Source organism: Xenopus tropicalis, chromosome 6 (assembly GCF_000004195.4).
Source record: "Xenopus tropicalis strain Nigerian chromosome 6, UCB_Xtro_10.0, whole genome shotgun sequence".
NCBI classification, from domain to species: domain Eukaryota; kingdom Metazoa; phylum Chordata; class Amphibia; order Anura; family Pipidae; genus Xenopus; species Xenopus tropicalis.
In genome coordinates, this window is record NC_030682.2 from 11,354,964 (window position 1) to 11,382,319 (window position 27,356).

Consider the following 27,356-nt stretch of genomic DNA (forward strand, 5'->3'; position numbering starts at 1 on the left):
TTGTTTCTTCATTGCTTGATATACAGGTGTATTCCAGTGCCATATGGTTCCCATGGTCCACCCTCCTTACGCATTTCATGCTATTAGGAGCTTCATCAGAGGAGGGAACCCTCCTTAAGCAATATTCCTGACCAATAAATGTTTTGTATGCAAACCACTTGCTTGTTTGTTCATTGTTCATTGCTTGATATACAGGTGTATTCCAGTGCTATAGGGTCCCCATGGTCCGCCCTCCTTACGCGTTTTGTGCTATTAGGAGCTTCATCAGAGGGAACCTTCCTTACGCGTTTTGTGCTATTAGGAGCTTCATCAGAGGAGGGAACTCTCCTTACGCGTTTTGTGCTATTAGGAGCTTCATCAGAGGAGGGAACCCTCCTTAACCATTATGTGCCATTGGGTTCTTCATCAGAGGAGAGATCTACCCCTGATGAAGTGCCAAATGGTGCAAAACACGTAAGTAAAGTGGAACATGGGGATCATGTATAGGTGTATCCTAGTGCCATATGGTCCCCATGGTCCACCCTCCTTGCCCATTTTGTGCTATTAGGAACTTCATCAGAGGAAAGAACTACCCCTGATGAAGTGCCCAATGGCGCAAAACTCATAAGAAAGGTGGAGCATGGGGATCATGTGACACTGGGATGCACCTGTATGTCGTTTGGTATGGTATGCACAAATGTGATTGAATTTTCATAACCAATAGATGTTTTGTATGCGATACCACTTGCTTGTTTGTTTATTATGTTTATTAAGGGCCTAGGTCAGTGATCCCCAACCAGTGGTTCGTGAGCAACATGTTGCTCCCCAACCCCTTGGATGTTGCTCCCAGGGGCCTCAAAGTAGCTGCTCATTTTTGAATTTCTGGCTTGGGGGCAAGTTTTGGTTGCATAAAACCCAGTGTACAGCCAAACAGAGTCTTCTATAGGCTACCAGTCCACATAGGGGCTACCAAATAGCCAATTACAGCTCTTATTTGCACCCCCAAGAACTTTTTCCATGCTTGTGTTGCTCCCCAACACTTTTTCCATTTGAATGTGGCTCACGGGTATAAAAGGTTGGGGATCTCTGGCCTAGGTGGTGAATTGCATGCAACAGATTGCTTTAGTCTCTCTTTAAAAAGGGTCAAATATCCTGGATCTAAAGAGAAAGAGCAGCTTATACCAGACCATCACAGCTCTTGAAAAGAATTTGGAGAGCACTTTAATATACATGTCTGAGGGTTCTTATGGGAACGGGCAATAGGGGGACATACCTCCATCTTTCCCATGTAACAGGGGGTTGCGGAACAACAAGACTCGCACGTGTTTATGCCAAAGACTATTTACTGCAGACAATGACTCTAACGCATGAAAGTGCTTCCATTGCTATTATATATCTTACCAGAAAGTTAACATTTCATTGTTCTTATATATTATTCATTATAATTTCTATTTATTTTTCCATATATTAAAAATATATGAGTAATGTAAACATAAGTAATGTTTTCAATTTGAACTCCATATTATACAGATACAATTTTTTTTTTCTCGCGATATATATATTTTTTTTTTTTTATTTTCCTGAGGGAGGAATCGATAATCTGTACAGATTAACTGTTCCCATGTAGTAATCCATAAACAAATTCAGAAATGCCCTAGATTACTTCCACAAGATTTGCTGCAGTGGCTGCATAGCTGAGGACCTGGGTGAAGCCGATTGGCTGCTTTCATAGCAAATCACGATGCAGGTTTTTTTTTTTTTAAATGTGCATCATTTTTTGTGAAAGAACACATTTCCATTGGATAGTTTGGAATGAGGTTTGTAGCTTTGAGGGTATCAGAGATACTTCTCTGGAGGAAAATCCATCATGGATACAGAGAGGCCTTAGTTGACCTATCAGCTATCGTTATACATTGTCCTTTACATGCTGCTCTGTAGCCTGATATCACAACCATTTACATAAAGGTCTCTAACATAGAGGACTAATAATTATTTTGAGAAGAACATTGAAGAGTCATTGAAAAGAATTAACTGGCATATCTGGGAAAAACGTGTCTGTAATGACCATCATTACTTGTGGATTGTGATTCTGTGCTTTGGTGCTCATGGGACAGATGTAAAATACGTGACTAGGTTTCCTGTGATGTTCAGAAGAAACCAACCGTGGGTTTTTCTGAAGCACGTCATTACCCATAGGAAGCAGACCACGCGGTCATCTCTTGGTCCACATAGAACCGGGTTGATTGTTCCACCCAACTGTGGAATGCCTCCTTCCGCAATGGAATATATTTACATGACAGTTTCTCTTTCTTCTTCTACCACTGCCGGGGTAGGCCTTTCCCCGTCGTACAGTCCGGAGCCATTTATATATTCTTCATCTTTGTTATATTGATCTGGTCCTGAGGAAGGTATGGAGTTCTCAGACAGAGAGCCATTTTTTACATAGCCTGGCAAGTTCCTGTGGCCATTGAGGGCTGTAGATACAAGTCTTGTGTTGAGATGCAGGGCTAAAGTCCCCCGTGTGGTTACATTAGTAATGCTGGTGTGGGAAACCATTGGTCCATAACTGTAGGTGGTGCTCCCACTTCTAGCTTTTCTTTTAAAATCAAGAGCCAATGTCCATCTGCTCCATGATTTCTTGATCTCTGCTTGTACCTAGGAAAGTCCAAATATGATATCAATGAACTGAAAATGCTACACATGTTATAATAGTTCTACAACTAGGTCTAAAGGTGGCCATACACGTAAAGAACCGCTTGCCTGGCGAGGTTGCCAAGCGAGCGAATCTTCTCCCGATATCCCCACCTATGGGTGGGCGATATTGGGGGAATTTAGGCTAATTCGGTCGTTTGGACCTGGGGAATTTTTTAACCTGCCCGATCGGTATCTGGCCAATTTAAGGCCAGATATCGGTCAGGCAAGCCAGTCATTGTTTCCCCTACACAGTCTGATAAGCTGCCGAATCGGTCCAAGTGTTGGGTAGAATGTAGTGTTGGGTAGAATGTAGTGTTGGGTAGAATGTAGTGTTGGGTAGAATGTAGTGTTGGGTAGAATGTAGTGTTGGGTAGAATGTAGTGTTGGGTAGAATGTAGTGTTGGGTAGAATGTAGTGTTGGGTAGAATGTAGTGAAGGATAGATAGGACCACCATACGGGGTTTACCTTGACGTGGTATGGGGGCTTACCAATTTTATGATCATAATTTTGTAACTAAAAACCCCTGTTTTTTGTCAATATACGCACTAGCATAGATAATTTACTTATGAAACAGGGGACCAGGGAATGTGCACTGATCAATCCCTCTTTCTTTTTGTATGCTTGTAGTTAATTTGGCCAGATCAGTCGCACTTCCATTGTACTTGTATACTTTATTTAGCCTTGGAGTGCTCCCACAAACCCTTTCTGTGTATTTATGTATTTTAGCAGAGTTATTCTGCAGGAAGAATGGCCAAACTTCCATGTGGGTTAGCACCCCCACACCTGTCCCTTTAATGTTGGTCTTATGCCTTTAAAAAGAATGGGTGTTGGTTAATGGGCAGTCTTCTCCTCTACAAGCCGCAAGCGGGGGAGGATTGGGCCTGGGGAACCAGGCAATCTCTCTCTATAAAAGCAGAAGGCATGGGAGTGACTAAGCCCTCTGACTCAAACCAACCCCCAGGTCAAGAATGGCAACAGTGCATGGGAGTGCCAGCCTTTGAAAAATATGACCAGAGGTAAATAGATAGGACCACCATACGGGGTTTACCTTGACGTGGTATGGTGCCTTATCAATCTTATGGTCATAATTTTGTAACTAAAAACCCCTGTTTTTTGTCAATATACGCACTAGCATAGATAATTTACTTATGAAACAGGGGACCAGGGAATGTGCATTGATCAATCCCTTTTCCTTTTTGTATGCTTGTAGTTAATTTGGCCAGATCAGTCGCACTTCCATTGTATTTGTATACTTTATTTAGCCTTGGAGTGCTCCCACAAACCCTTTTTGTGTATTTAAGGATAGAATGTGCCATTACTTATCTGGCAAGAATCACGGATAAATGTTATTGTTATTCATAGTTATCCACACACATATAGAAAGAAAACTTCTATTTAACAAGACAGTAATATTACTGCAGCTCCATTGCTCATATAATAATGTATAAAGAACTACCTGAGCAGTGCACCATGGGATACCAACCCGCAACCACTCGCTACTCCATAATCCCCAGTATTTAACTGCATTTTAACAACAGGACTAAAATGTACTAAAAATGTACCCACCTCTCCATTGCAGAAACAGTAAATAATGGCCACAAAAAAACCCTGCGGGAAAATAAAAAGTAGAATGAAATATGGACGGATTGGTCGAAATGACAAAAAATGACAATTTTCTTTCATTCCCGATATGAATCACGGCAGACCTGCATTCAGCCAAGTCCTACATATGTATTATACATATACAGACAGTTATGGGATCTGTTATCCAGGAAACCCGTTATCCAGAAAGTTCCAAATTACAGGAAGACCGTCTCCCATAGACTCCATTATAATTAGAAATGGCGCCGAAATTTTGACAAATGGATTAGAGTCAATGGGTGTTTTTTAATTTGTTCTTGTGGCCCATTTCACGAAGAAATCGGCCAAAGGCAAAACTCGGAGATCAGCAGCGAATCTAATGTACTGTGTTTATTCTCATTGTCAAAGCATGTGGCAATATTTATCATTTATAAAGAATCAGTATCTATATATATTATTTCTGTAATTTGAATCTCCATACCTTTAGTCTACTAAAAAAACAATAAAACGTTATTAAACCAATAGGATTTTTCTGCCCCCAATAAGGGGTAATTATATCTTAGTTGGGATCAAGTACAGGTACTGTTTTATTATTACAGAGAAAAGGGAATCATTTAACCATTAAATAAACCCAATAGGGCTGTTCTGCCCCAATAAGGGGTAATTATATCTTAGTTGGGATCAAGTACAGGTACTGTTTTATTATTACAGAGAAAAGGGAATCATTTAACCATTAAATAAACCCAATAGGGCTGTTCTGCCCCCAATAAGGGGTAATTATATCTTAGTTGGGATCAAGTACAGGTACTGTTTTATTATTACAGAGAAAAGGGAATCATTTAACCATTAAATAAACCCAATAGGGCTGTTCTGCCCCCAATAAGGGGTAATTATATCTTAGTTGGGATCAAGTACAGATACTGTTTTATTATTACAGAGAAAAGGGAATCATTTAACCATTAAATAAACCCAATAGGGCTGTTCTGCCCCAATAAGGGGTAATTATATCTTAGTCGGGATCAAGTACAGGTACTGTTTTATTATTACAGACAAAAGGGAATCATTTAACCATTAAATAAACCCAATAGGGCTGTTCTGCCCCAATAAAGGGTAATTATATCTTAGTTGGGATCAAGTACAGGTACAGTTTTATTATTACAGAGAAAAGGGAATCATTTAACCATTAAATAAACCCAATAGGGCTGTTCTGCCCCAATAAGGGGTAATTATATCTTAGTTGGGATCAAGTACAGGTACTGTTTTATTATTACAGAGAAAAGGGAATCATTTAACCATTAAATAAACCCAATAGGGCTGTTCTGCCCCCAATAAGGGGTAATTATATCTTAGTTGGGATCAAGTACAGGTACTGTTTTATTATTACAGAGAAAAGGGAATTATTTAACCATGAAATAAACCCAATAGGGCTGTTCTGCCCCCAATAAGGGGTAATTATATCTTAGTTGGGATCAAGTACAGGTACTGTTTTATTATTACAGAGAAAAGGGAATCATTTAACCATTAAATAAACCCAATAGGACTGTTCTGCCCCCAATAAGGGGTAATTATATCTTAGTTGGGATCAAGTACAGGTACTGTTCTATTATTACAGAGAAAAGGGAAATCCATTTTAAAAATCTGAATTATTTGATTAAAATGGAGTCTATGGGAGATGGGTTTTTTGTAAATCAGATCTTTCTGGATAAGGGGTTTCTGGATAACGGATCCCATACCTGTGTATATATATATATATATATATATATATATATTCTAAAAGCATTTACATATTTAGAGCAAAGAATAATCATCTTTCAAGCATTTATATGTTACCATTTAAACAACTGTGAAATATCACTGAATTGTACGTATTACAGTGCAGATATTACACACATAAACACAAATCTCCGCACAATCATTTGCTTCTGATGTAAAAAATGTGCAGCTCAGACAAGACTGCTTGATGTGGGAGTTCACAAACCTCGTTAGGCTCAGAAGTACTAGAAAGCGGTGAGAGAATTATGTTTCTGACAATCATATTTCACCTTTAAGATAAAAGATTACATTTTTCTAATAAGATTTAGCTTGTAAATGTCATTGTCATATCTGCGCCAGTGTGCAGCCAATGACATTAACTTTGTGCGATTGCTGAGATATGAGGCCCTAATGGAACTGACCAACTTTGAAGCCGAATAACTAGACCAACCCAAAGCCAATCAGAGTTTCCATGGCTAAAGCAAGCGACCAATCAGAGCATTAGAATGGTTACATTGAAAGCATCAGCACCAACTTGGACCTCAACAAATGGTCTCCACTCACTTGTTCCATTGAGTTGTATTGGGGTACTATACACATTTGACATTTGGGAGTCATTTGACTTTGAAAGTTAGAAATATTTATTTTTCAAAAGATGAAGTATCAAATATCTTGTATTGGGATTGGCAAACTGGGATTTTTTTTTTTATGAAAATCAGTTTTACTAAAATGTTTCAACATACCTCCCCAAAACCAAGACGTTTTTAGATCCACCAAAACCACCCCAAGATATTCCGCCAAACCACCCTACACCCAGCCACTTTGGGTTTAGCCACACCCACTTTGAATCCATGAATGAGACCCGACTCAGCTTAATATTTAGGAGGTATAATGCACATACATATTACTTTAGAACCATTACATCTTACCAGGGTTGGACTGGAGGTTAAAGGGCACACCTGGGCTACCGCTCCAAGATATTCCGCCTAAACACTCTACACCCAGCTACTTTGGGTTTAGCCACACCCACTTTGGATCCATTAATGAGACCCGACTCAGCTTAACATTTAGGAAGTATAATCAGGGTCGGACTGGGGGGTGCAGGGCCCACCGGTGCTCCCGTCCCAGGGGCCCTGAAGGTGCCCCAGCCAGTCATGTCCCATACCCCCCCCCCGGGGCTCCCCTAACCCCCCCAGGGGCCCCCACCCGATGTCCTCCCTGAGCAGGTATAAACTGAACGCGTCAGGGAGGGAACAGTCAGTAGGGGGAGCGCCGGCCAAGCTCAGACTGCGCTGCCGGGGCCCACTAGGGCTGGGGCCCACCAGGATTTTTCCTGGTGTCCTGGCGGCCCAGTCCGACCCTGGGTATAATGCATATACATATGACATTAATACCCTTACATCTTACCAAGGTCAGACAGGGGGGTGAAGAGCCCACCAGGGCTACCAACCCAGGGGCCCCGTGCCCCCTATCCCCCCCCAACAGGGGCCCTAGCCACTGCCTGACGTCCTCCCCTGATTGCGCATCAGTGAAACATGTCAGGGGAGGGAGACCTGCTGGCAGAGGAGCACAGACAGGGTTCAGGGCCCACCTGGTTTTTTCCGGGGTCCTGGCAGCCCAATCTGACTCTGCATCTTACATTGGAACCATTCACCCCTATCTGGATTCATATATTGGGTGGGATTATAGAGAAATAAAGCCCAATACCTGGAAGGAGTTGAAGAGCAATTCATAGTGTGAAACGCGTCAGGAGAGGGACACCTGCTGGTGGGGGAACACCGACAGGGGTCGGGTCTGGGTCCATTAGGGCCGAAGCCTACCAAGTTTTTTCCCGGTGTCCCGGCGGCCCAGTCTGGCCCTCCATCTTACATTGGGACCATCTTACATTGGAACCATTCACCCCTATCTGGATTCATATATTAGGTGGGGGTTATACAAAAATAAAGCCCAATACCTGGAAGGAGTTGAAGAGCAATTCATAGTGCATTTGAACCTGCCATAGGATCCCTGACACTTCGGTGTATGGAAAGGCCATAAATACTATATAGTGGACTCCAAAGAGAGGCATCAAAACGAGAGTGGATTTCAGCAGCTTCCTACAAAAACATAAGAAAGAGGCCAATTAGGAAAATGACGTTAATTCACTCAAATAAAATGATTGTATAGGTATAGGACCCATTATCCAGAAAGCTCGGGACCAAAGGGTCTTTCTGTAATTTTGATCTCCATACCTTAAGTCTGCTAAATAATCAATAAAACATTAATTAAACCCAATAGGGCTGTTCTGCCCCCAATAAGGGGTAATTATATCTTAGTTGGGATCAAGTACAGGTACTGTTTTATTATTACAGAGAAAAGGGAATCATTTAACCATGAAATAAACCCAATAGGGCTGTTCTGCCCCAATAAGGGGTAATTATATCTTAGTTGGGATCAAGTACAGGTACTGTTTTATTATTACAGAGAAAAGGGAATCATTTAACCATTAAATAAACCCAATAGGGCTGTTCTGCCCAATAAGGGGTAATTATATCTTAGTTGGGATCAAGTACAGGTACTGTTTTATTATTACAGAGAAAAGGGAATCATTTAACCATGAAATAAACCCAATAGGGCTGTTCTGCCCCAATAAGGGGTAATTATATCTTAGTTGGGATCAAGTACAGGTACTGTTTTATTATTACAGAGAAAAGGGAATCATTTAACCATTAAATAAACCCAATAGGGCTGTTCTGCCCCAATAAGGGGTAATTATATCTTAGTTGGGATCAAGTACAGGTACTGTTTTATTATTACAGAGAAAAGGGAATCATTTAACCATTAAATAAACCCAATAGGGCTGTTCTGCCCCAATAAGGGGTAATTATATCTTAGTTGGGATCAAGTACAGGTACTGTTTTATTATTACAGAGAAAAAGGGAATCATTTAACCATGAAATAAACCCAATAGGGCTGTTCTGCCCCAATAAGGGGTAATTATATCTTAGTTGGGATCAAGTACAGGTACTGTTTTATTATTACAGAGAAAAGGGAATCATTTAACCATTAAATAAACCCAATAGGGCTGTTCTGCCCCAATAAGGGGTAATTATATCTTAGTTGGGATCAAGTACAGGTACTGTTTTATTATTACAGAAATTAAAATTCTGAATTATTTGATTAAAATGGAGTGTATGAGAGACGGACTTTCCGTAATTCAGAGTTTTCTGGATAACGGGTTTCCGGATTAGGGATCCCATACCTGTACTGATTCTAGGGGAACAGGATTCCATGCAGGGAAACATTGTTTTTTTATCTGCAGTAAAGACCTTTAGCTAAAGTGTATGTAACAGAGGGGGGTTATGAGGGAACCATTCTATAGCCCACATATGAGCAGGCCGCCAAGCTTGTAAATGATTGCCAAAGGCTCTTTCTTTTACTATGGCCAGTGTCCTGCCCCATATGCTTTACCTTGCCGAGCAGTCTGATACACACTGTGCAACCTAATTAGCGCATTTCCAGCTCAGCACTTAGGGAAATAAATGCACAGTAATGAGAGCAGGTCTTAATGGCAAGAACATAGCATTTTCCAGAAATTAACAAGTTCCAGGGAGGAAATACAAGAGAATCTTACTAGCTGCGAAGACATTAATGCTGCATATATTTTATAAACTCGATAAAAAAGTGCCCCATCTTGATCTGAATTGATAAATGTGTCTTTAAAACTTCCCTGACTGTTGCCCTAGCAACCTAATTGATGTATAAAAAGACTTAATGATAAAGGTGGCCATACACGGCCCGATTCTAGTCATGTAGACCGATTCTGGCCCCAAATTGGCCAGATCTCAATCAGGCATGGTTTGATTTTTTGTCGGACCAGGGCCAAACCACTCATTTAGCCCGACATCGTCCACCCATAGGTGGGGATATTGGGAGAAGATCAGCTCACTTGGCAACCAGATCTTAGCGTGTATGGCCACCTTGAGTACAGTTTTAAAGGGGCAAAAGAGAAGGGACAACATTTGAAACAATACAATTAATTTGTAATGTTGGGAGGAGTTATAGCAATACCAGCGGGCGTAGACTGTCCCGCAAGATAATTAGTGATAAGCAAATGTTTTCGCTGGGCATGGATTTGCTGTGAAATTTTGCCGCAAAAAATTTGCCATTGCATCAAATAAGGCAACATTGTGTACAAAATGTCAGGTCCAGTAGCTGCATTTTGCTTATTTTATCCCGTTTCGTACATTTTTTAGCAGTTTTGCTAATTTTTCGGTACTGATTCGCTCATCACTAATGATAACTGCTACATAATGTGCTTTAATATCATTGGGTGATGTGGCTTAGCCCTGCAACCTAGGCAAATGAATTACTTTCAAAGGGGGTCCTGGAAAGCTTCAGCTAGTGTCTGCAACATTACCAAAAAGTTCATTCTTAAGGTGGCCATACATATGTAACGATCCTCTCACCTGGCGAGGTAGCCAAGCAAGCGGATCTTCTCCCGATATCCCCACCTACGGGTGGGCGATATCGGGGGAATTTTGGCAAATTCTGTCATTTGGCCATGGGACAAATGATCAAATTCTAAAGACTGTTAAGGGAGCAGTCAGTTTGGGGACTGCATCAACGAGCCGATGTGGTCCCCGATCCGACTGAATTTTTTAACCTGCCCGATCGATATCTGGCCAATTTCAGGCCAGATATCGGTCAGGCAGGGCAGTCGTTGCTGCCCCTACACGGGCCGATAAGCTGCCGAATCGTTCCAAGGGACCCATATCGGCAGATACAATCGGCCCATGTATGGGGACCTAAGTACAGAACCTAATGGTGTGTGCATGGGTAATAACTGTATTACAAATTAATGTCCCCAAGGGCAATGTCATGCTTAAACCAACACTGTATTTGAAATATACTGATTTCTTTGGGAAATACATACACACTACAACCAACAAGATCCACTTCTTATAGTTACACGTGGAGGGTAAAATTGGCAAAGAAATGTACAGGAAAAGTCAACCAATGTGGATCTAGTAGGTCAATCCAGTGTTGTTGCCTGTGAACCTCATTCATGGTACAGTATATAGTTGGAATATACTAAATAGGCAGTGTTTGCTACTATACAGAATCACCTAATCCCTAATATACATATTTAAATGGGGAAAAAAAAGTCTACACTTGAACAATTTAGAACAAAAATTGTCATCTTTGGCCTGGCAGTTGGGAACCAAATTCGGAAGATATGTTCATGACCTGTATTTGGTGCACCCCTACTCTCCAGCTCTCCGACAATGAGATTTTCCACTCTGACAAATGGGTTCTGTTCCAATATTGACTGGGACGGGGAAGGTTTGACTCAATAGGGTGCTGACTCGGCAAACAGCGCCTGTTAATGTGCACGTCAGTGTGATTATGGTCAGCAGATCTGTCACTGCAGAAGACTTTACATTCGTTGGATCGTTGATGAAGGTTCATATCAATGTGGCTTCCTACAAGGTTTCAATCAATAGCTATTGTTGCAAATGGAGGAGGCTTCAAAACTGGGCCAAGTTGTTATTATGGGGGACTTTAATTATCCCGACATTGACTGGAGTAATGGGGTGGCTAAGTCAGAAAAAGCTAGTAGGTTTGTAAATATGCTAAATGACAACTTTTTATTTCAGGCGGTTCAAGAACCCACTAGGAATGACTCTATTTTGGACCTGGTGATTTCTAATAATAATGAACTCATCTCTAACATTTGTGTGGGTGAGCATTTGGGGAACAGTGATCACAACATGGTCTCCTTTGAGATAATGCTGCAGAGACAGCGCTATAAGGGAGTAACTAAAACGCTCAATTTTAGACGTGCAGACTTTGCCAGTATAAGGGCATCTCTGCAATGTGTCAACTGGGAAAGGCTTTTCATGGGGTTAGACACAGAAGGAAAATGGAACATCTTTAAAACATTGCTTTGCAGGTATACACAACAGTATATCCCCCTTGTAAGCAAGGAGAGGCATCGCAAAGCAAAACCCTTATGGCTGAATAAAAGTGTTATTGTCGAGGTTGGTAAGAAAAAACGTGCTTTTAGGGCATTCAAGTTAGCTGGGACAGCGGAAACTTTCATCAGGTACAAGGAAGCAAATAAAGCAGCAAAAAAGCTATCAGGCAGCTAAAATAGAGATGGAAAGGGATATTGCAGCTAGGAGTAAAAAGAATCCAAAATTATTTTTTAATTATGTGAATAGTAAAAAAATGAAGCAAGAAGGGGTGGGAACTTTATTATCACGGGGGGGTAAGTTGGTTGATGAGAACGGGGAAAAAGCAGGAATTTTGAACTCTTATTTTTCATCTGTCTATACATCTGAGGAGCCAGATAATGAAGGCTTCCCTTGTAATATGCCCAGTGCTAGTAATTTAGCTACTGACGCATGGGTCACTCGGGAGGAAATTCAAAAGAGACTTGAACATGTAAAGGTAAACAAAGGTCCAGGGCCGGATGGGATTCATCCCAGGGTATTAAATGAGCTGAGCGCTGTGATTGCCAAACCTCTTCACTTAATTTTTCAGGATTCGTTGAGGTTTGGCATGGTGCCGAGAGACTGGCGGATTGCTAATGTGGTGCCATTATTTAAAAAGGGATCCCGTTCTCAGCCTGAAAACTCTAGGCCTGTTAGTCTGACATCAGTAGTAGGAAAACTTTTGGAAGGGGTAATAAGGGATAGGGTACTTGAATACATTGCAGTTCACAATACTATTAGTTTGTGCCAGCATGGTTTTATGCGTAACAGATCTTGCCAGACTAATTTAGTCGCCTTTTATGAGGAGGTGAGCAGGAACCTTGATGCTGGAATGGCAGTTGATGTCATCTACTTGGACTTTGCTAAAGCATTTGATACAGTACCTCACAGAAGGTTAATGATCAAATTAAGGAATATTGGCCTAGAACATAATATTTGTAATTGGATAGAGAACTGGCTGAAGGATAGAGTACAAAGAGTGGTTGTAAATGGAACATTTTCTAATTGGGCCAGTGTGGTTAGTGGAGTACCGCAGGGGTCAGTACTTGGGCCTTTGCTTTTTAACTTGTTTATTAATGACCTGGAGGTGGGCATAGAGAGCACTGTTTCTATTTTTGCTGATGACACTAAATTGTGCAAAACTATAAGTTCCATGCAGGATGCTGCCGCTTTGCAGAGCGATTTGACAAAATTGGAAAACTGGGCAGCAAACTGGAAAATGAGGTTCAATGTTGATAAGTGCAAAGTTATGCACTTTGGTAGAAATAATATAAACGCAAACTATCTACTGAATGGTAGTGTGTTGGGGGGATCCTTAATGGAGAAGGATCTAGGGGTTTTTGTTGATAACAAGTTGTCTAATTCCAGGCAGTGTCATTCTGTGGCTACTAAAGCAAATAAAGTGCTGTCTTGTATAAAAAAGGGCATTGACTCAAGGGATGAGAACATATTTTTGCCCCTTTATAGGTCCCTGGTAAGGCCTCACCTTGAGTATGGGGGGCAGTTTTGGGCTCCAGTCCTTAAGAAGGATATTAATGAGCTGGAGAGAGTGCAGAGACTGCAACTAAACTGGTAAAGGGGATGGAAGGGTTAAACTATGAGGTGAGACTGTCGAGGTTGGGGTTGTTTTCTCTGGAAAAGAGGCGCTTGCGAGGGGACATGATTACTCTGTACAAGTACATTAGAGGGGATTATAGGCAGTTGGGGGATGTTCTTTTTTCCCATAAAAACAATCAGCGCACCAGAGGTCACCCCTTTAGATTAGAGGAACGGAGCTTCCATTTGAAGCAGCGTAGGTGGTTTTTCACGGTGAGGGCAGTGAGGGGGTTGGGGAATGCCCTGCCGGGGGATGTTGGGTAGGGGGTTCCTCACGGTGAGGGCAGTGAGGGGGTTGGGGAATGCCCTGCCGGGGGATGTTGGGTAGGGGGTTCCTCACGGTGAGGGCAGTGAGGGGGTTGGGGAATGCCCTGCCGGGGGATGTTGGGTAGGGGGTTCCTCACGGTGAGGGCAGTAAGGGGGTTGGGGAATGCCCTGCCGGGGGATGTTGGGTAGGGGGCTCCTCACGGTGAGGGCAGTGAGGGGGTTGGGGAATGCCCTGCCGGGGGATGTTGGGTAGGGGGTTCCTCACGGTGAGGGCAGTGAGGGGGTTGGGGAATGCCCTGCCGGGGGATGTTGGGTAGGGGGTTCCTCACGGTGAGGGCAGTGAGGGGGTTGGGGAATGCCCTGCCGGGGGATGTTGGGTAGGGGGTTCCTCACGGTGAGGGCAGTGAGGTTATGGAATGCCCTTCCTAGTGATGGGGTAATGGCAGATTCTGTTAATGCCTATAAGAGGGGCCTGGATGAGTTCTTGATCAATCAGAATATCCAAGGCTATTGTGATACTAATACCTACAGTTAGTACTAGTGGTTGTATATATAGTTTATGTATGTGAGTGTATAGATTGGTAGGTGTGGGTTGGGTGTGCTGGGTTTACTTGGATGGGTTGAACTCCTGCTCATATCTAATATCTGACTGACAGAATGGATGCAGCTTACCGGTACTGTTGACGGGTATCGCACCTCCCTGCGTTGGTCTCCCTCAGCTTTGTAGCTAAAACTCGAACAATATTGATAAAAAGTCCAAAATTTACCTGAAAAAAAAAAACAAAAAAACAGTTGGCATCAGGTATGATGATGATGATGATGATATAATAACAGTAACTACTTACTCTTCCTGCAAATCTGGGTTAAATAAGGACAATAAAAAAAGATTAAAAAGTGGGGTTCCTGCTACCACTATCTGGTCCATTATTTTGGAACACTTTTGACATCTCAATAGATACAGGTGGAAACAATGCAAGTGTTTTACAATCATTTTCCATTTTCAAATATTTCCATCAGAAATCCCTGCACTACACTGATGAGCCCCAAGTAGGGTGAAACCGGTCTGTAGTTGGGAATCTGATCAGCTATTATCCCGGCTTCTGCTTTAAAAACCCAGTGGGTGGAGCTCTTTTGGAATTAATTCCCAGAAGTCCTTTTGTTTATTTGCATACGTATGAGGCAGTCTCCTCAACCCTAATGATTTGTTTGTGAACCGACACTCCTGGCTCTACCCAAGCTTATCAGAAAACCCTGCACTACACTGATGAGTAGTGATGAACGAATCTGTCCTGTTTCGTTTCACCATAAAATGTGCGAAACGGTGAAAAATTTGCGAAACGCATTTGTCACGCAGTTTTTTTTGCCACCTGTGTCTATTTTTTTTGTCGCCCACGGCTATTTTTTTGTCATCCACATTTTTTACGTAACCAAGCCTCTTTTTGACTTGACCGCGCCCAATTTTGACTCGACTGTGCCCTTTTTTCGCCCGCGTCCGATTTGACGCAACGGCACCATTTTTGGCACAACCGCACCCTTTTTGACGCGACCGTGTCTAATTTGACGTGCGACATGAAAAAATTCTGCACAAATTTTTCCTCAGCGAATTTTCGCAAAACAATTTGCCAATGCAGAAATTCGCTGCGAATCCATACCCCGCAAAAAAATTCATTCAGCACTAGTGATGCTTTTTTGTTGTTGTTGCGACCGTGCCTATTTCGATGAGACCACACATAATTTGATGAATCGTGGAAGTTTTCGCCAATACAGAAATGCGGAAATTCGCTGTGAATCCATACCTGGTTGAAAACTGCATTCATCACTAGGGATGGGCAAAATAATGGCGGATGATTTTAGAAAAAAAAAATAATTGCGCGCATAAAAAAAATGACGCGCGTCAAAAACATATTTTTTCCCGTGCAACATTTTCTCCGCTTTGCAAATCTTTCGCATTTGGCCGAAATATTCTGGCAGGCATGGATTAGCGGTGAATTTCCACATTTTGCCACTGGCGTTTTTTTTTCATGAAACAGGCATCAAAATTCGCCGCAGAACAATTACCCATGTCGCAAAAATTTATTGCCCAAGTAATAAAAATTGTCGTGCATGTAAACAAAAAATGCTGGGCATAAAAAAAAATGGCGCTCATCCAAAAAATTAAGCGTGCAACAATTTTCTTTTTGATGGTGACATTTCCTCAACATTTTTCAGGGCAACAGTACATTATCAGGGGTTTACGTGAGTTTCTAAAAACCCAAAAATCAGATTTTAATTTTAGCCTGAGTGGTCCCTGTCTCCATTTTAGACGTAAGACCATTTTTATGACCCCATTAAATAGGGGGGGTTGTGGTTCCAATATCCTAATGAAGGCGCTTACATTCTATGGCCAAGATATAGTGCCCACGTATCTTTCTACCATTTATACTTTTAATTTCAATAAAAGCCTGTACAAACGCCTGCCTCGGGTTGATCTGTATGCAGGGCAGGGCGCTAGGAGGCCGCCCAATGGAGAAATGATAGCTATTACCCGCTCAGGTCGGAGAAGTGCCGGTCCAATGCCGCCATAAAACTTTAATCACCCCAGTTCTTGGCACAAGAGGTACCTGCTGGCTTCCCGCCCTGCCTCCTACCCTCCCCCTTGCAGGCGTAACACTGAGCCTCGCAAATCTTAAATACTGCCTCGCCTTCCATTATAGCCCATCGGAGAAGCTTCTAAATCAATTCTGATGGCTTATTGCACCCGTGCCTGGATTTTAAGCTGCGATTTTATGCAGAACTTTTGTGAAAGTACAGTTTGTTCTGTATATGCCATGTCGGCTCTTTCTGCTCGTCCCTATGTGAACCCTAAGGGCTGTATTTAACTATACAGGGGCCCATTTACTAAGGTTCTTTCAAGATTTATGTACAGGTATCAGACCCCGTTATCCGGAAAGCCATTAACCAGAAAGCTCCGAATTACAGAAAGGCCATCTCCCATAGACTCCATTATAAGCAAATAATTCTAATTCTTAAAAATAATTCCCTTTTCCCCTGTAATAATAAAACAGTACCTGTACTTGATCCCAACTAAGATATAATTACCCCTTATTGGGGCAGAACAGCCCTATTGGGTTTATTTAATGGTTAAATGATTCCCTTTTCTCTGTAATAATAAAACAGTACCTGTACTTGATCCCAACTAAGATATAATTACCCCTTATTGGGGCAGAACAGCCCTATTGGGTTTATTTAATGGTTAAATGATTCCCTTTTCTCTGTAATAATAAAACAGTACTTGTACTTGATCCCAACTAAGATATAATTACCCCTTATTGGGGCAGAACAGCCCTATTGGGTTTATTTCATGGTTAAATGATTCCCTTTTCTCTGTAATAATAAAACAGTACCTGTACTTGATCCCAACTAAGATATAATTACCCCTTATTGGGGCAGAACAGTCCTATTGGGTTTATTTAATGGTTAAATGATTCCCTTTTCTCTGTAATAATAAAACAGTACTTGTACTTGATCCCAACTAAGATATAATTACCCCTTATTGGGGCAGAACAGCCCTATTGGGTTTATTTCATGGTTAAATGATTCCCTTTTCTCTGTAATAATAAAACAGTACCTGTACTTGATACCAACTAAGATATAATTACCCCTTATTGGGGGCAGAACAGTCCTATTGGGTTTATTTAATGGTTAAATGATTCCCTTTTCTCTGTAATAATAAAACAGTACCTGTACTTGATCCCAACTAAGATATAATTACCCCTTATTGGGGGCAGAACAGCCCTATTGGGTTTATTTAATGGTTAAATGATTCCCTTTTCTCTGTAATAATAAAACAGTACCTGTACTTGATCCCAACTAAGATATAATTACCCCTTATTGGGGCAGAACAGCCCTATTGGGTTTATTTCATGGTTAAATAATTCCCTTTTCTCTGTAATAATAAAACAGTACCTGTACCTTATTGGAGCCAAAACAATCCTATTGGGTTTAATTACTGACTTTACTAGTCTTAATTCCTTCTTTACATAGCACCAACAAGTTAGGCAACTCCTATTGACTGACCCCCAGTTAGGGCTGATTAAAAGGAAATGTTCTTAATTACTTTGAAGAAATTCATATTAGTAATGATAGGTGTCAACAGGAAAACAACAACCATTCCTTTTATTATAAATACATCGTTATTCCTCTTACAGTCCTTCCCACACCCGGAATTCTCATTCCCAAAGCTCTGCCCAACCAGAAACCAAGGAAAAGCATGTCAGCAAACTTACTACTATTACTATTACAGACTGGATATTTTTTTTTATAATAACAATGGAACAAATAGTCAACCTGCAAAGAGTGATACCAGAGCAAAGAGTGTCAAATTCCCTTTACATTATAAACCATGCTATAACTTTTTCAAAACTAAAAAAGGAGACTATTTACGCCTCTATTAAAGAATCATTTCTCTTTAAAGCACTTTAAAGCAATATACACCCCTTATAATGCATTTGTAATGGGAAATGGTTGCTGAGCGCCTACGTCAGACTTCTCAGTCATGAGAGAGCCCTTCTTTAACCCAGCGTGAAAAGCAATTAAACAATGCATTGTTTTCATAATTCACCCTCGATCAATATAATTTCCCTTGAAAGTTCCGATACAAGGTGCCCTTTAGTCCGTCATAAGAACAACAAAGCTGCGCTGCCCTCCTCTACGAACGCCTTTTGACAGACGTTACAAATGCTAATTGCAAAGGGCTAGATCCTTTTTTATTCATCAAATAACGAGCAGCGGCTCAGGAAATGAAGATTCCCCTGTACATTATGCATTGAAAATGTCATCTGCAATTTTGCCATTTCTTATCACGAGGCGCCTGCTGCCCTGTTGTAATGGCATATGTTGTACTGATACATTTACATCACTTTAGTGGCACAGGATAACGATAAAAAACCAACTTCCTGCATAAATGACATATCTTAATGTAATTTATTCATTAGTTACCGCCACGGTGAATCATAGCTGGAAGTTACCCTAATGTCACGGGGAAATGTAATAAGAAGGAGGATGATAAAAACGGCAGACCGGTATGGAGAGTGGGTGGGTGGGTTATTAGTGAAGATGTGCCGTTGGTGTTTCCAAGTGCCACTGAGGCTTCCCGGCATAGGTTGTACCAGGAGTAGACCTTTATAGGTTGGCTCTTAGGCTAGAGAAGACAACAGGGGTCATTTATTGACGGAGTAGAAGGGAGCGAAATGAGAAATAATAACTACAGCCTCGTTTTATTTTGCACTTTGCACCTTGCCCCAATGTCAGTACCTTAGACTGCAGGTTCTTGCAGTCTAAAATGGAGGACCTGTGTTCCCACCATGAATACTGCTCTGCCTGTGTTTGACAGCACTGTATTCATAAGGGGAAGAAAGGAGGGGTCAAGTAGTCATTTCTTGTAGATGTGCCGTTGGTGTTTCCAAGTGCCATTGAGGCTTCCTGGCATAGGCTTTGCCGGGAGTAGATCTTTGTGTGTTTCAGTGCATTAGCAGGCACCTAGAAGGGGTCTACATTTGCCTTTCATTTGGGCACATCTGCATTGCTTTGGGTATATCTCATAATCAGAATTCAAGTAGCCATCACCTCATTTCTTGCAAATAGTTTCCCTCACTTCTGTTTGCCTTATTGATAATTATACAAGATTAAAACTTAAACCTTCAGTAAAAACCTTCCTTATGCCTCATTTGCCCCTTTTTCTAATGCCTAGAGCTAGAGAAGAGCTAGAGAATGCTAGAGAAGACAACAGGGGTCATTTATTGACGGAGTAGAAGGGAGCGAAATGAGAAAAAATAACTACAGCCTCGTTTTATTTTGCACTTTGCACCTTGCCCCAATGTCAGCACCTTAGACTGCAGGTTCTTGCAGTCTAAAATGGAGGACCTGTGTTCCTATCATGAATACTGCTCTGCCTGTGTTTGACAGCACTGTATTCATAAGGGGAAGAAAGGAGGGGGCAAGTAGTAATTTCTTGTAGATGTGCCATTGAGGCTTCCTGGCATAGGCTGTGCCGGGAGTAGATATTTGTGCGTGTCAGTGCATCAGCAGGCACCTAGAAGGGGTCTACATTTGCCTTTCATTTGGGCACATCTGCATTGCTTTGGGTATGTTTCATAATCACCAAACAAAAACATATATTTTAACTACAGATGGAGTGCAAGGTATTAGGCAACAGAGCTTGGGTCTAATGAATGTGACTACCAATGTAACAAACAACCATAGAGACATCTGTTGATTCAACATCATTTATAGGTTGGCTCTTTAATCTATTTAAACACAATTGTGTAAATGCTAGAGAAGACAACAGGGGTCATTTATTGACGGAGTAGAAGGGAGCAAATTGTGAAATAATAACCACAGCCTTGTTTTATTTTGCACTTTGCACCTTGCCCCAATGTCAGCACCTTAGACTGCAGGTTCTTGCAGTCTAAAATGGAGGACCTGTGTTCCCACCATGAATACTGCTCTGCCTGTGTTTGACAGCACTGTATTCATAAGGGGAAGAAAGGAGGGGGCAAGCAGTCATTTCTTCCTCACTTCTGTTTGCCATATTGATAATTATACAAGATTACAACTTGAACCTTTAGTAAAAACCTTCCTTATGCCTCATTTGCCCCTTGCTCTAATGCCTAGAGCTAGAGAAGAGCTAGAGAAGACAACAGGGGTCATTTATTGATGGAGAGGAAGGGAGCGAAATGAGAAATAATAACCACAGCCTCGTTTTATTTTTCACTTTGCACCTTGCCCCGATGTCAGCACCTCAGACTGCAAAATCTAAAATGGAGGACCTGTGCTCCCACCATGAATACTGCTCTGCCTGTGTTTGACAGCACTGTATTCATACAGGAAAGAAAGGAGGATTTTAGTAGTCATCCCCTCATTACTTGCAAATAGTTTCCCTCACTTCTGTTTGGCATATTGTTAATTTTTCAAGATTACAACTTAAACCTTCAGTAAAAACCTTCCTTATGCCTCATTTGCCCCTTGCTCTAATGCCTAGAGCTAGAGAATGCTAGAGAAGAGCTAGAGAAGAGCTAGAGAAGAGCTAGAGAATGCTAGAGAAGAGCTAGAGAATGCTAGAGAAGACAACAGATGTCATTTATTGGTGGAGAGGAAGGGAGCAAAATGAGAAATAATAATCACAGCCTCGTTTTATTTTGCACTTTGCACCTTGCCCCGATGTCAGCACCTCAGACTGCAAAATCTAAAATGGAGGACCTGTGTTCCCACCATGAATACTGCTCTGCCTGTGTTTGACAGCATTGTATTCATAAGGGGAAGAAAGGAGGATTCAAGTAGTCATCCCCTCATTACTTGCAATTAGTTTCCCTCACCTCTGCTACAACTTAAACCTTCAATAAAAACCTTCCTTATGCCTCATTTGCCCCTTGCTCTAATGCCTACAGCTATATTGTATTTCTGCCAATGTCATTTATAATACATATTTATATACAAATAAACCCTTTCCCAGTTGAGCAACATGTACAAATTCCGCAACTGTTCTATTGTCTATTGTTTCTGGTAACTCACCATTATAGCGGCCAGGATAGGCACCTGAACGATCCATTTTAAATACCCTGCACTCAGATCCCAGCACCTGAGATGGAAAAACAGGAGACGTATTATGAATACAGTGTTACTGATCGCCAAGGAACAAAAAAACTGCATTATTACACAACAATGATGCTTTCATGATGTTCCCTATGATGAAGTAATGGAGGAACACTCAGACCTTTGGTGCGTTCCAACCCCATAAATAGACAATAAAGCATTGTTTTCTATAACGAGGTACTTTTAACTTCTAAAACCATTGTCCTATTGATTATTTAATATTTTGGTTTTATGACACATGGAGAAAATAGGTGGTTTCAGATGAAGGAAATCAATGAGACCGGAGGGAAGAGTTTGCATTTGAGAACAACAAAAGATGAGTCAAATTGGTAGTTAACTAGGACTGGTCGATAGCTGCAAGTTAAAAGGCAAATAGCAATACCCTGGGCGCTGTACAAAGGAACCATCAGGTTTATGCTGTATCTGAATCATCTGGAAATATTCCCCCTACAGTAAAGGTCACAAAATAATAAATGTAATTTATAGCTTGTGTTTATTTACCAAGCTCCTTGCTATAAAAGAACAAAGGATACAAGTCAACGGGTGAAACGTATCTAAGAGTAGCCAACTGTAAATGAATGCAAATTGCTCCCATTGTATAGCCATCTATTAATAAAAGCCCATATGGCACAGTCTTCTGGGACATATGTTCCTTTTTGCCTGGAAGTATTCTTTGAGCGCATTCATGAATCACAGTCACAAGGGTGAACCAACAAATGGAAGCAATAACTACTATCAAGTGACATAAATTAGCAATGACCTTCTATGAAGGTGACTATAGAGATGTTATAAAGGGACATACTACTGCTTCTAGTCACATTAATCATCTAAGGCAGGGGCCCCCAACCTTTCTTACTCGGGAGCCACAGTCAAATGTAAAAAGACTTGGAGGGCAACACAAGCACCATAAAAGTTAATGGAGGTGCCAAATAAGGGCTGTGATTGGCTATAAGGTGCCTCTATGCACCCTATCAGCTTACAGGGGGCTTTATTTGGTAGGAAATCTTGTTTTTATTCAACCAAAACTTGCCCCCAAGTCAGGAATTCAAAAATAACTCCCTGGTTTGGGGGCACTGAGAGCAACACCCAAGGGGTTGGGGAGCAACATGTTACCCCTGAGCCACTGGTTGGGGATCACTGATCTAAGGAATGGCAAGGAAAGAAACTCAAATGTCTAAAATTAACAAACAAAAAAATCCAATTTAAAAAGTCTGCGCGAGAAAAAGTTGTCGCTCCGAAACCACAAGTTTTCCAATTTAACGCACAAAAACCAGCATCAAAAATCGGAAACTCTAATGTTTTGAGATAAAAGAAGGATCTTCCAGGAAAGTGAAGGGACAACTGTCATTGACTTCTACATGATCTCTGCAAGATTTAGCTGGGGAATTGTCAGATTTGGATTTTTAGCCCTTTTGATAAATAGTAAATCTCGAAAAAAATCCAAAAAATCTGATTCGGAAAAAAAAAAATGTTAGTAAATGGCCTCTATAGTCAAGGGCAAGCCAAAAGCTCAGATTTGGATTTGTGGCTAGGCCACAAAGGCCCGGACCTAGGGGCACATTTACTATGGGTCGAATCCGAGTCCGAATTGGAAAAATCCGATTTGAAAACGAACATTTTGCGACTTTTTCGTATTTTTTGCGATTTTTTCGGCACCTTTACGACTTTTCGGAAATTATCGCGACTTTTTCGTTACCAATACGATTTTTGCGAAAAAACGCGAGTTTTTCGTAGCCATTCCGAAAGTTGCGATTTTTTTCGTAGCGTTAAAACTTGCGCAAAAAGTTGCGATTTTTTTCGTAGTGTTAAAACTTGCGCGAAACATCGCGCCTTTTAAGTTTTAACGCTACGAAAAAATCGCAACTTTCGGAATGGCTACGAAAAACTCGCGTTTTTTCGCAAAAATCGTATTGGTAACGAAAAAGTTGCGTCAATTTTCCGAAAAAAACGCAAAATACCGATCATTACGAAAAAAACGCAATCGGACGCATTCGGCCCGTTCGTGGCTTAGTAAATGTGCCCCCTAGTGTGGCACAAACATAGGGGAGGCATGCCACCCCACCAGAGGCAAATTTTCAAATTTTGCTCCCATACGGAGCAATGGGGACCTCTCCCCACTGCTCCGTATGAGAGTCTTAACTTTGGCGCCCCCAGTTGAAATCCGGCACTGTTCCAAATGCATTGAAGAATGGGCTGGGGTTTTTTTTTCTTGTGTATTTTTTTACTGTGAATTTTTGCTGCAGTTTCCAGATGAAATTCACCAATGGTGAAACATGGAATTTTGTGGTGAATCCATGCCTTGCGAAAAAATGTGCTCATCGCTAGTAATAGCAGGAACTGAGGGAACAGTAGCCATTTGGCCAAGGGGACCATAGAAAATATGTATGTATGTATAACTTTATTTATAAAGCGCCACAAGGGTACACAGCGCTGTACAATCTTACTATATACACAATTACACACAGGGAGGGCAAGTGTTATAATAAATAAATACAATAAATATATATAAGTGCCATGTGGTATGAGACACAGTAGGAAGGAGGTCCCTGCCCCGTAGAGCTTACAGTCTAAAATATGGGAATTTAAAACCAAATGGGGGACTGGGCACCGAGAACTGATGCCACAATGTCATGATGTGAATACTACAATATTACAATGTGTGCCGCCATGTTATGGCAAGGCGCGGGGGCACAGGGGCAAGTAAGGATTCCATTAGAGATTGTGTTGCTCTCCCAGTATACTTTACACAAATCTTTTCTACTTTGTACAGGTTCCGGTGCTCGGAAATGCATTTGATTTGCCTCCAAAAGAGCCTTCTGCACATAAACACAATCCCAACACATCCAGACACAGCGCAAGGACATCCATACACTGTACTGTCTATTCATAATATATTTTATGTGCATTTTGTTTGATAGGAATCAATAATTTCCTTCATCTTTGTGAGTCTTATCATATTATTGTACTTTGCCGGGCACTCTATAAATATATTATAATTATGATCACACCGAAGGATCTTTCATGGGCCCTTTATCTACTGCCAAAGCAATGTTAGCGAAATATTGACTTTTGCAAATATCTGTATATAAATATTCAGCAGCTTTTCTGTTGGTTATGTGTTCGGAATCATTTTGACTTTTTGGCCAATTGAAAGGATCTCTTATCCGGAAACCTGTTATCCAGAACGTTTCGAATTATGGAAAGGCCATCTCCCATAGACTCCATTATAAGCAAATAATTCTAATTTTTAAAAATGATTCCCCCCTTATTGGGGGCAGAACAGCCCTATTGGGTTTATTTAATGGTTAAATGATTCCCTTTTCTCTGTAATAATAAAACAGTACCTGTACTTGATCCCAACTAAGATATAATTACCCCTTATTGGGGGCAGAACAGTCCTATTGGGTTTATTTAATGGTTAAATGATTCCCTTTTCTCTGTAATAATAAAACAGTACCTGTACTTGATCCCAACTAAGATATAATTACCCCTTATTGGGGCAGAACAGCCCTATTGGGTTTATTTAATGGTTAAATGATTCCTTTTCTCTGTAATAATAAAACAGTACCTGTACTTGATCCCAACTAAGATATAATTACCCCTTATTGGGGCAGAACAGCCCTATTGGGTTTATTTCATGGTTAAATGATTCCCTTTTCTCTGTAATAATAAAACAGTACCTGTACTTGATCCCAACTAAGATATAATTACCCCTTATTGGGGCAGAACAGCCCTATTGGGTTTATTTCATGGTTAAATGATTCCCTTTTCTCTGTAATAATAAAACGGTACCTGTACTTGATCCCAACTAAGATATAATTACCCCTTATTGGGGGCAGAACAGCCCTATTGGGTTTATTTAATGGTTAAATGATTCCCTTTTCTCTGTAATAATAAAACAGTACCTGTACTTGATCCCAACTAAGATATAATTACCCCTTATTGGGGCAGAACAGCCCTATTGGGTTTATTTAATGGTTAAATGATTCCCTTTTCTCTGTAATAATAAAACATTTTCACATGGTGAAAAACATTTTTGTTTATGTGACAAAAAGTCACATGATTTTATGGATTTGGATTCGGTCCGGCCAGAGGTATGGATTCCGCCGAATTCGCATCCTGCTGAAAAAGCCCAAATCTTGGCTGAATCCCTTTGGTGCATCCCTAGTTCCCTGGCACTGCCCACATTCTCCCAACATGGAACATACATCATTCAGTGAAATAAATACATTATACTCACCCTGTATCTGCCACCGTTGCCCGCTCCCGTGCCCAAATCAAAACAAAGATGGCAGGTACCCCTAAAAGAGAAAGACAGGCAGGATAAGTACTCATCTTATTCCTGTTGGATTTAACTGGCAGCCATGAGAGTTTGGTTCTGTTGGTTCTAATTGCATAGGGTTTAGTATTAAATGTGTTTACACAGCAGAGCATCATTATGTGAGAAAGTACCATTAGTAGGGCATCAGGACACACGTCGATAACTGCTCTACTAGGATAATTACATGACCTGAGCAGAGCAGTGCTGATTAGAAACAGGAATCAATTAAAATCCATTTAGGTATCCAAATTAGTACAGATCAGATCAGTGAAATAAAAAAGTGAAAATCTCAAAATTCCAAATGAACCAACATCAGTTCCCATCAAAACCAATTTAAAAAGATGTATCTGTACTTGTAAAGCCATAAATATCCTGCAAATGATATCCTTATAAACAGTGCTTAGTAATGTCATCCGTTATAATTGGTGCGTAGTGATGTCATTGGTGTCACATGACTCGCTGATACGTGTGACTTTTAAAAAATAACATAAACCTACTGCAAACTATAAGGAAAATAGAAGTTACTTTAGACCCCCCTCCCAACCAGTGGCTCAGGGGCAACATGTTGCTCCCCAACCCCTTGGGTGTTGCTCTCAGTGGCCCCAAACCAGGGAGTTATTTTTGAATTCCTGACTTGGGGGCAAGTTTTGGTTGAATAAAAACATGATTTACTACCAAATAAAGCCCCTGTAAGCTGATAGGGTGCATAGAGGCTGCCTAATAGCCAATCACAGCCCTTATTTGGCTCCTCCATGAACTTTTATGGTGCTTGTGTTGCTCTCCAAGTCTTTTTATATTTGACTGTGGCTCCCGAGTAATAAAAGTTGGGGATCCCTGGTTACCTCTATATGGTCATGAAACCTCTAATATCCCTATATTTTTTTCAATATGGGGGTACATTATCCTAATCTTCTATCTCACTTTGCACTATTTAAACAGAAAAACATAGAAATTCAGCCACACAGCACAAAGTAACATGGGCAGGACTCTCCCAGTCTCATAGACAACTATGACTTTAGGAAGGCTTGCTCAGCATTACCACTCTTTTCAACATTTAATGAAACATTATTCTATTTTTTTATTGATCAAAAAAACATTGTATTATTATGTCCCTTCCAACAAAATAAGAAAGAAAATTGCCTATAGAACTCCGGTCTTGCTAAAAAGTGTCATTCTGTTGACTTATTGCAATTGGATCCAAAGTTGTTTTTTGACTTTATCTGAAAGTCAACCGGTACTCGGTAGTCCAAAAAAAAGGAATGATTAGTGATGGGCAAAATGTTTCACCAGGCATGGATTTGCGTCGAATTTCCACGTTTCGGCATGGCGGATTGTTTCGCAAAACGGATGAAAAAATTTGCAGCGGAAAATAAATAGTTGCGGCGTCAAAAGAATAGTCGCGGAGTCAAAATAAATAGTTGTGGTGTCAAAATAAATAGTCATGGCGTCAATATAAATAGTCGCGATGTCAAAATAAATAGTTGCGGCGTCAAAATAAATAGTTGTGCGTCAAAAGAATAACCGCGGGCATCAAAATAAATAGTCGCGAGCGTCAAAG

The 27,356-nt window shown here is 40.9% G+C and overlaps 1 protein-coding gene across 1 annotated transcript in view; it reads right to left on the minus strand.

The window, feature by feature from the left end:
* Positions 1-1,002: 1,002 nt before the first annotated feature.
* Positions 1,003-27,356, minus strand: part of pth1r (parathyroid hormone 1 receptor) — a 227,986-nt gene continuing 201,632 nt past the window's right edge. Inside the window, exons 8-13 of the mRNA XM_002939365.5 lie at positions 25,718-25,778; positions 21,397-21,463; positions 14,521-14,615; positions 7,962-8,103; positions 4,241-4,282; positions 1,003-2,634 (exon numbers count right to left, since the gene is read on the minus strand). Coding sequence (XP_002939411.2) covers positions 2,269-2,634; positions 4,241-4,282; positions 7,962-8,103; positions 14,521-14,615; positions 21,397-21,463; positions 25,718-25,778 — 773 coding nt within the window. The 3' untranslated portion in view covers positions 1,003-2,268. The remainder of the gene's footprint in view (positions 2,635-4,240; positions 4,283-7,961; positions 8,104-14,520; positions 14,616-21,396; positions 21,464-25,717; positions 25,779-27,356) is intronic.